Genomic DNA, 14,890 nt, shown 5'->3' on the forward strand with positions numbered 1-14,890 from the left:
GAGACAAGACATCAAAGCTTGCTAAGTGATTGTTCTCTTCTAAATGAAAGTTTTATATAGTGGTTTTAAAGTGCATGGAGTTTTTTTATGTAAGTTCAGATGCCTATAAACTAGCAAAAAACTTGGTATCCAAACTCAACAAACATCGGCAAGACATTGTCTTACATAAAAAAACTCCATGATCTGTAATACAATGGAGTGTTTTCCAAGTTCTGATGATGTTCAAACTAATGTCACATATTCTTGAAGATTACAGCATAAAATAATAATTTCTCATGAAAAAAATAAAAAATAAAATAAAATACAGCAGTCACACTACCAACTTAAGCTTATCATATATCTAAGTTATATAGAAATCAATATTTATGAATAATTATTTTTAAAAATAAATGATTACAATTTATTGATAAACACATAAGAGCTTTCAGATACTATTTAGGATTTTCCTTTTATACAAATTTCACAATACACTGTTAGTGTGATGGAAAGATGGTAAGTACTACTGTCTGACCACAGAAGTGAGAGCCTTTGTTGGCAGACTGCCAAGAAGAGTGAATTCATGTTGAAGGGAAGGAAGAAAGAAATAAGGTGATGTACGAAATGGTCACCAACATGTGAAATCCAACATGTGAAATCACGTGCTTTATATGTAAAATTTTCCAACTTATACAAACAAAATAGTTATCGCTTTAAAAATTATAATGTTCATAAAAGAAAAGTTAATTTTCCGACGTGTAATAATAAACAATTCATTCCACAATACGGATTGATTACTCTATTATTGGAATGGATTCTCCTTCTTTTGACACGCAGAAGTGTCAAATGGTCTCGCATTTGTAGACATAGATTAGAAAGCAATAACAACTTCCTGAGAAGGGATACAGTCAAAACTAGAGCAATTAACAATTTAACAATATTGCAATGAATTACATGCATCCCAATTATGAACAGATGCAAATCTACAGCACGAGTAACATAGGTAGGCTCATGATTAGATAATCCGAGAATCCTCCTTTACAGACAAAACATGAAAGTTTATAAAACTGTTTCAGGCCACAGCTTCCGATAAATTATGATGGTCTCATATCAAGTAATCAAATTCATCTACCATGTAACATTTTGTTCAAATGTCTAATATCACAGTGGAATTCGAAGCCCAGGTTGCAAAGCGGACATGCTATTTCCCTTGGCCAACCAGGTCAGCCTAGAATGAGATATAAACATCAACGTGCAAAGTTGTTTATTAGAAAATGCTTCTTAAAATGTACACATCTCTTCTGCCGATGAAAAAAAGCCTATGATTTCAAATAGTTTTGGAGTTCTTATAGTTCAACAGCTGGTAGCAATAATACCATCTTCCTTGAATTATTCATAATAGGTGGCAAGAAAGATATAGCTTCCAATTCCAACTAAGATGCAAAGAACCTGAATTACATGTTTTTGTTTTTTTTCCCACCTTAAAATGAGTTACTTGGTGTCATACAAAGGGAAAAAAATTTTCGCCCTGGAAACTTGGGTGTTTTATTGTACAAAAAACACGCAAACTGGTCAGAAAACACAGGTCATTAACAGATATAACACACCTGTCACATAGCCTTAGTTGTGTTGACCATAACCTAACCCATAAAGTGTTAGTGATGAATCTTCCTCATTAGACCATCTTTCAGAATAGCTCACTAACATATCAGTTAAAATTGCTATAGTGAAATAAACTGTTTATTCATATATTTCTCAAGAAATCTGTCAATGAACAATACTAGATTTCATAAATATGCTATGACAACCATATGAAGAAAACATTCAACACATAAAATGAAAACTTTTTATAATTGAAATGTCAAGTACATTCTGCAGACTTAGATCTGTAAATACTGTACAAATATACTTTTACAAGACTGAATATATTATATTAATGACTTCCAATTAACATGAAACATTACTAATTAACTTACCAAACGTGTATTACTAATGGCAACAATGAAATCGAAAAATGCTTCCAGTCCTGCTTTGTGTCCTGGAGAATTTTCCTGCACCTAAAAGAAATATCAAACAATATAAATGACTGGATGATGATAGTAATAATAATAATAAGTTTACATAATACCTTGGATTTTTTTCAGAGTTATCAAGTCCAATACAGTATATTACATAACATCCAGCATTCCAACAACCAGCTACTAACAACTACTAACCTTAGATGATTTTGCTTTATCCATTTTGTAATGGTTCCAATGTTGACATATAATAGCAGCTTATTCAGATATGCTTATCAGAGCATTTCTGAAAGTACTCATAATACTTTACAAAGTGATTGCATCATTATTATTTTATCAATCAGAAATTTTATGCATTACTCAAACAATTACAGAGGTTTGCCAATTGCCACCAGTGTTGACTGCAAGGGTGACTAGTGATAATAGTGCTTGAGTAGAATATTATAAAAAAATATTATGTGATGGGGTATGAGAGGTGATGAGTATGTACCAGATGAAAGCGATATGTTGCTGATAGCAGTGATTGTTCAGACTTTAGCGATAATTTTTAATTTGAAGACATGTCCAAATCAAATCAAATGGCTGGAAAGTGGAAATTTGCATCTCTTATTATGATGCTAGGTCTCAACTGGAACTTCCATGAGTGCACACTTTTAGTGGCATCAACCCAAGAGTTGGTTTCTTTCAGAAAATGTGACTACTTCAGAGTTTCGGGAACGTTTATTACCACTGATGTTATAGATTATGCTGTTTCGTGTGTAAATGATAAGGGCTTTTTTTAATTGCAAAATTACAAACTAATGGAACTGCAAATAGTAATTCCATCAGTCTATAAAAGTTGTTAGTAGTCATAGCAATTTTCATAACTTACACAGAAGGGGTTAACTGTGTGGATTACTCAGGAATGAAATAAATTAGTCCTTTGTTCCATTTCTGTGGCTGTTTAAAAACACTGATAACTGCACTTTTTGCTTATTAACATGATTTGTCTGTAATCTTCAAAAGCAGTAACCATTATATAAGATATTGATCTAATATAATGGCTAACCCTTGTTTTATCCAAACTTCAAAAAATCAAATTTAAAACGATATCCCAGATAACTTATAAACTATGTCATTCTTGCTGCACAGGCCTATATCAATACCAAACCACCTTGTCACACAACATGAATATCCACAAAGCAATAACACATTTCTGAATATTTGGGATATACAACTGTTTTAACAAGTCAACTGTTACAGAATTCATCAAGAAATAACCTTTAGAATCCCATTAAAAAAGTTACATAACATCACTTGCACAGGATCCACACTGTTGTGCAACCTGGGCTCATCTTTCCGAACACTTTTGATCTAAGGTCACTGCAAATCCAAACTGTCTTATATGGAGGTAGAGGATTTTCTTTTCTAGAAACTTTGGTTTTTTGACCCTCAGAACAGGCAAACTGGCTATTAGAACATGTAATTAACATATATAATACACTGGCCCCCCCATAGCCCAAGTTGATTTGGCTGTAAATCTAAATAAAACAAACTGCAAATCCAACAAAAAAGATTTCATTGAAAACAAGAAAGAAAATAAACATCCAACTATGGCATCCTTTGCATACTGTGTAAGTAAACATCTACATATCTTAGCCAGATAGAAGGTTTGAGGGGGGGGGTGAGTCTATGGCTCGTTTTTCAAAATTTTCCATGTAAAAATTGGAATTTTTACATGGAAAATACACATACAAAAATACACTCACAAAAAAATCTCAGTTTGTCTTCTTTTAACTTTGATAATACTCAACTTAACAGGCATGACCAGATTTTTCTTATGAGAGTGACATTTACCCCGAAAGAAACACATCACTTCTATAGTCCTTGACTTCCAAAAACCTTGGCATTCTTTTTTTAGCTCAAGACCTGTACAGTTATTAATGCTGTACAAATATCAAATCCATCCTAACTTGTAATACTGCTCACTTTTTGAGATATGCACCAAAAACCACTGTAAAAATTCTCAATGCTGTCCAGAAGAGGGCAAGTTACCTAATCAATGATCCCTTCTCACAGACTCTGTCCAACTACTGTCTTGCAATGGTCAATTTATGCACTGCATCTCTTCAGATGTTGCATGGGTACTGTTCAGCAGAACTGGCACCCATCATTCCCCCCCCTCTCACAACACACATTTTCCATTATATTTACAATAACACCAGAAACAGCTGCCCAAAATCTTTTTACAGTTGAATTGCTGTTCAATGAACCTGCTACTCCCACTCAACTTTCACTCCATCTAGCTCAGAGTTCTGTGAAGTATTCATTCTTTTCCTTTTGACATCTGCCCACACATCACTGACTGCATATCCTAATGATCTACAGAGCTAAACTGGAAGGAGCTTAAGCTTCCGATAGGGTCAACCCTAGTCAGACTGATCAAAGGGTAGGGACCAGAAAAGTGCTGCCTCCAACAAAATTATACTGGGTCACCTTGGGAGAGTAAACCCAATCCTCCCATATAATGATCCTCTCATACTAACTCAACTGTCACTCAGGATAACAAGGGTCGTGTGAGTGACTAAGAGGGCCAGTCATGGAAAATATGCTAATTTCCAAACTCAGTGCAGATAGTGAGAAATGCATATCTAAAATTGTCAATGCAAAATCTCCAAAAAAGATTTGTGTCAACCCTAAATGTAAGAATATTCATAACAGATAATACTCTACAAGAGTTAGAGAAAGCACTGGAAACAGTGAAATGGGATATCTTGGCTCCGGAGAAATAAGGAGAAAAGAGCAGATAAGTGGCTTGAAGAGTGGAAATGTATTCTATCCTAAAAGAGAAATCGAGTACATCAATATGGAGAATGGGATTCTTGATCAAATACAAACAATGAAATTTAATATAACAGAAAGGAAAGGATACTCTGTCCATGCAGCTTCTTTGAAAATTAAAATACCCAAAAGGTATAGTAATGACCTTCATCCAGATCTATGAAGAACAAGCTCTCATAATGAAGATGAAGTTGATGACTTCTGCAAAATATATTCTACAGTAAATGAAAACAATCAGATTCAATTAGTGGTTATGGAGGAAATCAATGCAGCAACAGTCCAATCCACTGATTGGACAATGTTTTCAAGAAGGAGATAAGTTCGGATTTCACTAAATAAATCCATGGGAATAACAATCTTGTTCAAGAGCAAACCTAAAAGGGCATGAACTCAGCATTCTTGAAATAATACAGCTGAAATACTGCATATTAGTTCAAAATGCAAAAAACTGCCTGGAAGATAGAGATAATTTTAACTTGAATAATAACTGAAGATTTAGAAGCACTTATCCCAAACTGCCTTAACAGAAACAGAAATAAATGGTTTAAGGAAAATATGATCCCAGTAATTCAGAATAATATTAATACATACAAAACTAATCTCAATAAAGAACTTCAGAATATATCTGCAGAAACAGACACGTACCTATACTGCAGCCAAATGGAAACTGCAATTAAATACAAGACAAATTTTCAAGGAGAAAGGAAAAAATTCTCATCAAAAACACTGAAAGCTATTAAGAAAATGAGAATTACTGTGCAAGAGATGACTTGACAAAAACAAAAATCAAATATACTTAACTCAAAAACAAATGTAAAAAAAACATGCATACACTGAATTAATAACAGATGCTTGGAAAACAATACTAGCTTGAAAATAGCAAAAGGGAGAACCCATGGAAATCTTAAAAATAATTTTTATAAGAAACTGTATTCTGATTCCAACTTCCTTATGATACCACAGGCCTGCTACTGGATAATATAAAGCTATCCTAAAGAGCAGCAGCACAGAAATTGATAATGCTGCACATGAGATGAAAAATGAAAAACTCCTGGTGAAGATGAGATAAACATTCAACTGTTAAAATTTGGACCTGATGAAATGTTACCTATTCTGTCTCTGGTGAAACTAAACAATATTATCAATGGATCCATCCCAAACAAGTGGCTAAAATCAAAGATAATTTTTTTACACAAAAAAATTGTTAATTACATATGAACAACTACAGACCAATAATACAATCAATCTTATTTCATGTAACTACAAGTTGTTCATTAAGGAGATTAAAACAATATCAAGCCAACCAACTGAAGCAAACCAGCGTTATTAGCAAGTAGGATCTGGGAAAAGCTTTTCTACAAAGATCATTCACATCCAATAAGTCAAATTATTGAAAAATATAATGAACATAACAAATTACCTCTGTACATTGCTTCTATCAGCTATAACAAACAAAGTTATCAACTATGACTCCACAAACAAATGTTACTTTTTTAGATGCATTGCTGGAACAAGGTTTAAGTTAAATATATCAAACTAATCCAAACTATTAAAAAGTCAAATAGATGTTTGCAGAAGTTTACTTCCTGGTCAAAGGTGTTAAAGAAGATGATCTAACAGTTCCCCGACTGTTTACAGCTACACTTGATTCATTTAGAAAACTTGATTGAACGAACAACAGCATCAATATTATAGGAAAGAAACCAAGCAATTTGATACTATCATCTTCTCAGAAGAACCAAATGAATTGATGGGGATGATAAAAACAGAACAGAAGAAAACGGGTGGGAGTTGAATTTTACAAAAAACTAATATCCTGATTAACAGCTCAAAAATATTTTGCTGGATGATATCAATACTGAATGTGCTAGATTATACCTACCTGGGAAAATAATATCCTTTGACAACAGGCAAAATCAAGAAATATAGTTCAAAATAACCAAAGAATGGAAAAATTACTGGAATTGGGAAAATGGATGAAGAGTGATTTGGCTATCTCTCTTAACAGGAAGCTGATAGATTTCATCATACTGCCCAAGCTGGCATTACAATGCAACACTTCCTCTCTGACTAAAAAAAATTAGAGCATGTCAAAGAGAAATAGAAAGAAATATTTTATGAGTTAAAAGAGTGCAAAAGGTAAAACATGCAAACACTAGACATACAAAATCTGACAATATTCACAAAGCAAAATAATTAAACTGGACCTAGGCTGGCCATGTAGTGAGGATGACAGAAGAACAGTCCTTGTTACAGTCAGAACTGCCAGAAAGAGAGAGATCCAAAAGATAGAGGATGAGATCATGGAAACAGCAGGAAACATGTGGATGGTCCCTTGAGGAAAGAGAGGAGAAAGAGAGAAGCTTTTGCCCAGCATTGGAATCCAACAGGCTGACAGCAGTCAATAAAGACATTACACCAGACCTCTGTGGGTGCTAAAGACTCATCGTGGACATTAGGCAGAAATACAATGCACTGTTTTTTTTTTTCACTCCAGAGAAAAGTGGATAATCACAAAAAATTAACAATGCATACTAGATTTACATTTAATAAGAAAAAAAGCAAAAAACAAAAAAAAATATTCCTCATGGGCTACCTTAGCAACCATAGCAATATGCCTCCTAAACTTTACTGCCTAACACCACCCCTAAACCTCTAGCTTCATCTATATCTTGGAGTACAGTTCAATCAATGTGGTACACAGCTCGTAATCTATTTATCCAAAAATGCATAACTTCACTTCTCCACATTAAGCTGACACCCATCTTTTGCCCATACCGACAGCCTATTTAAATCGTCCTGCAAGCTCTCCACATTGGCTTAATTAACTATTATTCTACCTAATTTTGCATCATTAACAAACAACTGAATATTTTCTTTCAACTTATTTCCTATATAATCATCATCATCATCAAATTCCTGACATGTAACCTCAAGGGATGTATAGGATATGATAGTACTACATGAAAAATTTACATCATTACTAACTTCCTATCTACAATTTTCCTCCAAATCAGTCTGTTACTTGTTAAGACTCCAACATTATCAGATCTTATATTTCTATTTTCTAAGGCACTTTGTACCGTATCAATCCACCTATATCTTGGTTTTCCACTGGGGCCATGTTCTTGCCAACCTGGCAGAGAACACTTGTTTTGCTGATCTTTCCTCGCCCATTCTGTTTAAGTGACCATACCACCTGAGATTAGCTCTGCTAACGCGTTCCTGGATGCTGACAATGTCAAGTTCTTTCCTAATATCCTCATTTTTAATATGATATTGCCATTGATGCCATCTGTTCATGTCTCTAATCTTTCTCAGTACTCTCATATCTGCGGTTTCTAGTCTTTGGTCAAGTGTTTTACTTCTGCCTACCAAACAATTTTCCTCCAAATCAGTCTGTTACTTGTCAAGACTCCAACATTATCAATCTTATATTTCTATTGTCTAAGGCACTTTGTACCGTATCAATCCACCTATATCTTGGTCTTCCTCTGGGTTGTTTTCCTGACAATTTTTAATATGATATTGGCATTGATGCCATCTGTTCATGCCTCTAATCTTTCTCAGGACTCTCATGTCTGCGGTTTCTAGTCTTTGGTCAAGTGTTTTACTTCTGACCCAGCTCTCAGATCCACAAGTTAAAACTGATTTCAACGCTGTCTTGTATACAGCTAATTTAGTGTTCCGACTAATTTCTCTCTTATTCCATACGAATTTATTCAATTGACTTCCTACCATACCAGCTTTATTGATTCTGTTGTCTATTTCCATATTTAATTTACCATCTTCACTAAAAATCGTGACTAAGTAGGTGAAATGTTTTACTTGTTCCACAGGTTCCCCGTTCACAACACAGTTGATATTTTCAACAATTCTACCTATTTTCATTGTCTTTGTCTTTTTAATGCTGACCTTCATACCATATCTATTACAACAGTTATTCAATTTAGTCAAGGAATCTTGCAGACTCGTAGTGGATTTATTGATAAGTATAACATCGTCTGCATAACAAACAAAATTTTCAACTATGACGCCACAAACAAATGTTACTTTTTTAGATGCACTGCTGGAACAAGGTTTAAGTTAAATATATCAAACTAATCCAAATTATTAAAAAGTCAAATAGATGTTTGCAGAAGTTTACTTCCTGGTCAAAGGTATTAAAGAAGATGATCTAACAGTTCCCAGACTGTTTACAGCTACACTTGATTCATTTAGAAAACCGATATCATGTTTAATACCACTTTCCCTCATAATGTGATCCATATAGATAATGAATAACAGAGGGAAAAATGTACATCCTTGTCTGGCACCAGATTTAACATTAACCCATCTTCCTGTACTTCATTCAATTCTAACTGCTGACTTACAACTCAAATAAAGACTAAGTATTGCTTGATATAATGCCCGATTGACACCCGTGACCATATAATTGTAGTGTATTGAACAGCTTCTCTCTTGGCACCTTGTCATATGCCTTTTCCAGTCAACAAAACTTAAATACAGATCTTTGTTATATTCCCATGCTTTCTTAACTGTCTGTTGTAAAGTGAAGATCTGATCCTGACAGCCTCTATTTGGCCTGAATCCAGCTTGTTCTTCACCAAGCTTTTATTCCACAATTCTTCTCAACCATTTCTCAAGTATATTTGCACAGATCTTACCAGGAACACTCAGTAGGGAAATACCTCTGTAATTCTCACATTCAGTTTTATTTCCCTTTTTATATATGAGTACTATTAGAGCTCTACTCCAATTATCGGGAATTCGTCCTCTGTCCAGGGTTTAAGAACTATGCAGTGCAGCCACTGTAAGACTTTTATACCACCATACTTCAGCATTTCTGGTCGAATATCATCTACTCCTACTGCCTTTCCACATTTCAAGCCTTTGATGGCTTTTTCTACTTCAAGTATGAATATGTATTCCTGACTGTATGCCTGGTCAGTGTTTTTTACCACTGTGCTCTCACAGTGGTAAAAATTGATGATGGTTAGCTTGTGACCATCATCAATTTCTCAAAGTAATTACTCCATACATCAAGGATATCCTTTTCTCCTGTTTTCATGTCACCTTTATCATCTCTAACTCCTTTTACAGCACTGTTTCCTCCATTTCTAAGCTTCTTCAACAACCTTCAAAATATTTTGCCACCTTCTTGATATTTATTTTCTATCTTCTTGCCAAAGTCCTCCCATGACTTTTGTTTAGCTAGTTTTGCACAGTGTTTCACTTTCTTACATTTGTCTCTGTATTCTCTAAGAGCACAAGCTGACATTTGCCAGGAACTTTTGATATGCTTTCTTCTTTTCCTTCACTGCCTCTTTAACTTCCTGTGTCCACCATGAAGTTCTGATTTTTCTATCCTTGCAGACCACTTCACCACATGCCTCTCTGGCTGAATCAACCAGGGTTTTCTTCCTGATTGATTCAGCCAGAACAGGAACCATTGTCTTGGTTCCTGTTCTCAAACTCTTTAATTTTTTCTTCAATAATCTTTGTGTATTTTAGTCTACAGTTCACATCTGAGAGCTGCTCAACTTTTATTCGCTTTAAAACTTTCTTACATGTTATTATTTTCAATATGAAATTCAATTTTATCCTGCTCAAGACTAAATAGTGATTGCTTCCTATTTCAAATCCTCTGTACACTCTGGTGTCCTGCACCAGGTTGAAAACATCACTATCAACAATAACATAGTCAATGAGACTTTTCTTATTCCTTGCCTCTTCTCTCCATGTGAATTTGTGAACATTTTTATGTTGGAACATGGTATTAGTAATAACCAGTCCATGTCCTGAGCAGAAATCCAACAAGTATTTGCCATTATTATTTTATTTTATTTTTTATTTTATTATTTCCTATATATTTTATGTACAAATTAAACAGTAGCAGTCCCAGCAGTAAACCTTGTGGCACACCATTAATCACCTGTTTTTGTTTTGATTTTGACTCTATATCCATTCCCATTTGGTCTAATTTGTATAACCGAGTTCCATGTAGTATTCTGTAAAATGCTTTTGCAAAATCCAGTAGAATCATCATGTAGCCATTTCTTTATCCAACTCAGCAGTTATTATAAAATACTGTATTATAAAAAGTTAGTAAATTACTAAAGCATGACTGACAATTAACAAAGCGATGTTGTCCCTATTATAGTATCATACTTTTATCCAACCATTCTTGAATTTTTTTTTGATGAATTTTTCCAGTACTTTTACCACCATGCCTGATACGCTGATTGGTCTATAATTTGCTACTGCAGTCTTAGAACCTCCCTTATGAAAGGGAATTATTTTGCACTTTTTCCACTCCTTTGGAACTCTACCAGAACTCTACCTCAAAACCTGAGCTGATATCCTATCTAATCCATGCAGCTGCATTTATATTGCGATTCCGCAATATCCTAAGAACTTCCAATTCATACGTCTCTCTTCCCACACCAGCGTCTGTCACTGTCACAGCAGTAACCTCACTTGGATGATATATCCTTGCAAAGTGGTCACTCAGTAACTCAACTATTCTGCTTCTGTTACCTCGTGACCATCATCACTCATTAAGTTAATCTTTCATAGTCATTCTTCCTCTTACTTGCCACATAATGAAAGAACTCTTTGGGATTTCCTTTGGCCCGCTTGGCTAGATTCTTCTCATAATCTAATTTTGCCTTCCTTCCCAAGCTAGTCACCTTTCTTTCTCAAGCATTGTACTGTTCATGAGTTTGCTGGTCACTTTTCTTTTTATATACCCTTCACAGCATCTTCTTCTGCAGCTCATGCTTAATATTATTTTCCTACCGGATTAACTCGCCTTGCCTTAGTTATACAATTTAATATTGCTTCCTCTAGATGCCCCTTAACTATCCCATGAACTACTAACACCCTTTGTAGTGTTTTATGCCATGGCTTAGATTTAAGCTTCCTCCTAAGCTTGTCATAATCACCTGCCTTATAGTTCCACTTTCTTGACAGAATATTCATGATGTTTTACAACCTCCCAAGTCAAGACTGCATAGTCACATTCACCATTTGGAGGTGATGTAGCCACCTTGGTTATGAATAGTTCTTCTGATCCTACGACCTGGTCCAATACTCTCCTACTCCCCTCCATAACATTCTGTCTCAAGTAATTATCTCTCAGTAGGTGTATAAATTCCATTTCCTTACTGAAAAGTAATATTTCTTCCTTCGTCCATTTTTCAATAGTTGAAGTCCCCTCATAATAATCATGTGACCTGTAGTATGTACTCATACTATATACTCCAAATTAGTATGTACTCATACTAATTTGCCAATGCATGTCATCCATGGAACCTTCTGATCTATAGCGACAACAACTGTATATTGTGTCTTACTGGCCTTGATCTTGCACTAGACTATGCAAGATAGATGGATAGGTGTCTTTTCAAATGAAAAGACACCTTTCCACCTATCTCCTATTCTTCTGGGTTGAAATTCATCTGCTATCATCAGTGACATCCCTCGACCCATCCCATCTTCTCTATCTTCCCTGAAACAACTAAACCCTTCACATTCTGTTCCTGGAAGTACATCTACATCTATATTCAATGTCTACTACAGCTAAGTACATCTAGATTTTATCCCCTGTAACTACACTGGTGGCCAAAAGCATCTTTGGAAAAAGTTACAAATTTAATAAGGATATAGTTAAAGAATTAATGTATACAGTGCTTACAGAAAACTATGTGGAGAGACATTTCATTATGGAATATGTCCATCCCCAAACTGAAATGCAGCTCTCATAATGTCGTACTATGCTTAGCATTAAGTGATTCAGGAGTTCTTGAGGCAAATTGGTTCACTCTTCTTTCAGAGCAAGGATAACACATGTTTGTTTTCTAGAAGGGAATTTTGAGCAGCAATGCATCTCCCTATTTCATCCCAAACGTGTTCTATGAGGTTGAGATCAGGAGAACATGTCTCTGGCCACTCGATTCGATTAATATCTTCAGTCTCCAGAAGTATCTCCACTGCTTGTGTACAATGTCATTGTGGTATTGTCCTAAATAAAAATGAATTCTTTAACTATAGCACCATTTAAATATATGGACCAACCGAACATGATGTTGAAGAATTTCGTTGCAATATTATTCACCAATCAGTCTCTTTTCCCAGCTCTCGTAGCTCGGTGCATCCATTAATGCCTCCCCACACCATGGCCTCAACACCACTGTATCTATCCCTTTCAAGACGATTCCCACGAAGGTGAGCAGTACCACTTTTATGCCAGATCAAATGTTGTCTACAATCGAAAGAAAAACTAAAATGACTCTCATCAGTGAAATTACATTAGCCATGTCCAATTTTTATGGATGCAACATACTGACATGCTCTACAATGAGCTGTGGATAAAGGGACACAGACTACAAGCCTTTGAGACTACATTTCGCAGATGTCTCGCCACAGTTTGTCAAGATATTCGTGTACAGAATAGAGCCGACTTGCAAGGTGATCTGCCATGGTGCGTCAATTATGCTTGGCTGTTGTAACCAAAAATCTGTCTTCATTCTCAGTGGTGGAGTGGGGACAATCTTGTAGTAAATGTGCAGCACACAGTCCATTGGTTTGAAATGCTGCCCAGAGCATGGACACAATGCTATGTCAGATTCCAAACTCTCTGGAAATATCAGTAATTCTCCAGCCTTTAAGCTTCACAATAATTCTTCCATACATGAAATAATCTATATTATGTTTTTGAGACATCCACATTTGTAACTTTATTCCTTCACAAAAAGAACTTCCTTCAAACCCAATTCACTTAGCACAGCCTTTTGCTTTTAATCCTGTTGAGTGCAACCATGTGACCCCTTTGTGCACTATTCTAAAATTTGAATGTGTCCCTGCTTTCTATTCAAAATCATCAGTTATACAAATTGCCACAAGCTGATTTATCTGAATTTGCAGATGCAACCTTCAGAAACAGTGTTCTTCCTTGGTTTCGAACGCTAGTGTACAATTATCATATCTAACATTTTGTTCTAAGGCACTTCTGACTGAATCAAATCTACTTAGACTCTGGTCTTCCTCTGGATTGTCTTTCATCTTGGAATTAAGAAGGAATGTGACATTGGTTGCATTCAAGAATGTGTAAGCAGAGCTAATCTAGGTTGGTATGGCCACTTAAATAGAATTGGTGAGGGAAAGGTTAGCAAAACAGGTGCTTGATGATTCTGCTGTTGATGACATCTGTTCACTTCCCTAATTTTTATCAGAACTCTGATATCTGTGGTCTTAGTCTTTGATTAAATGCTTTATTTCTAGCCCAACTCTCAGATACATAACATAAAACTGGTTTGAACACTAGATTTATTCAGCTGGCTATCCACCATACCAGCAATGCTTATTCTGTTGTAAATTAAAGATGCCAAGAAATTATATTATTGGTTTCATGCTTTATCCAAGTGTAAACAAAGTTTGCACATGAAGTAACTTCACGAATGGGCTACTTGTATACAGAGGCTAATGACTTCACATCAAATGATTCAGTATCCCATAATGCAATGCATCATGGGATACATTTCGTTCTAAGGCACTTCTACTAGAATATCACTCCTCTCCTTTTTTGTATGGCAGGGTGCATAGTTTTATACATAGCTTGTTTGAATAAAATCTAATCTTCTTCTTCTGCAGCTTTTCCCACTTAAGTAGGGTCGCTGTTTGTGGTGAGTCTCCTCCACAACTTCTTTTATTGGGCTGTAGCCATATCCAAGTTCTTCATCCTCAAGTCCTCCACCACTATCTCTCTCTCTCTCTCTCTCCATCTCTTCTTTAGCCATTGGGTGCTTCCTCTTCCCCTGCACATTCATCTGCATGACCTTTCTTCCCACATACTCTTCCTTCCACCTCATCACATGAGCAAACCATCTCAACCTTGCCTCCTGTATCTTTGCTCCCAAGTTCGTAACTTTCACTGTTCCCCTTATATAGTCATTTCTCAGATGATCCTTTCTGGTCACACCGCACATCCACCTAAGCATTCTCATCTCCGCTACCTCCATCCTGCTGATGTTATTTTTCCTCAGGGCCACAGTTTCCAAAGCATACGTCATAGC

General features: G+C 35.5%; 1 protein-coding gene across 3 annotated transcripts in view; it reads right to left on the reverse strand.

The window, feature by feature from the left end:
* Grasp65 (Golgi reassembly-stacking protein 2) overlaps positions 1-14,890 on the reverse strand; it is a 134,725-nt gene that overhangs the window by 117,336 nt on the left and 2,499 nt on the right. For all 3 annotated transcript variants that reach the window (XM_090404976.1, XM_090404965.1, XM_090404985.1), the window contains exon 2: positions 1,953-2,033. In XM_090404976.1, coding sequence (XP_090261102.1) covers positions 1,953-2,033 — 81 coding nt within the window. The remainder of the gene's footprint in view (positions 1-1,952; positions 2,034-14,890) is intronic.

This window comes from Typopeltis vanoorti, chromosome 2 (assembly GCF_054136105.1).
Source record: "Typopeltis vanoorti isolate ZY-2024b chromosome 2, IOZ_Tvanoo_1.0, whole genome shotgun sequence".
NCBI classification, from domain to species: domain Eukaryota; kingdom Metazoa; phylum Arthropoda; class Arachnida; order Uropygi; family Thelyphonidae; genus Typopeltis; species Typopeltis vanoorti.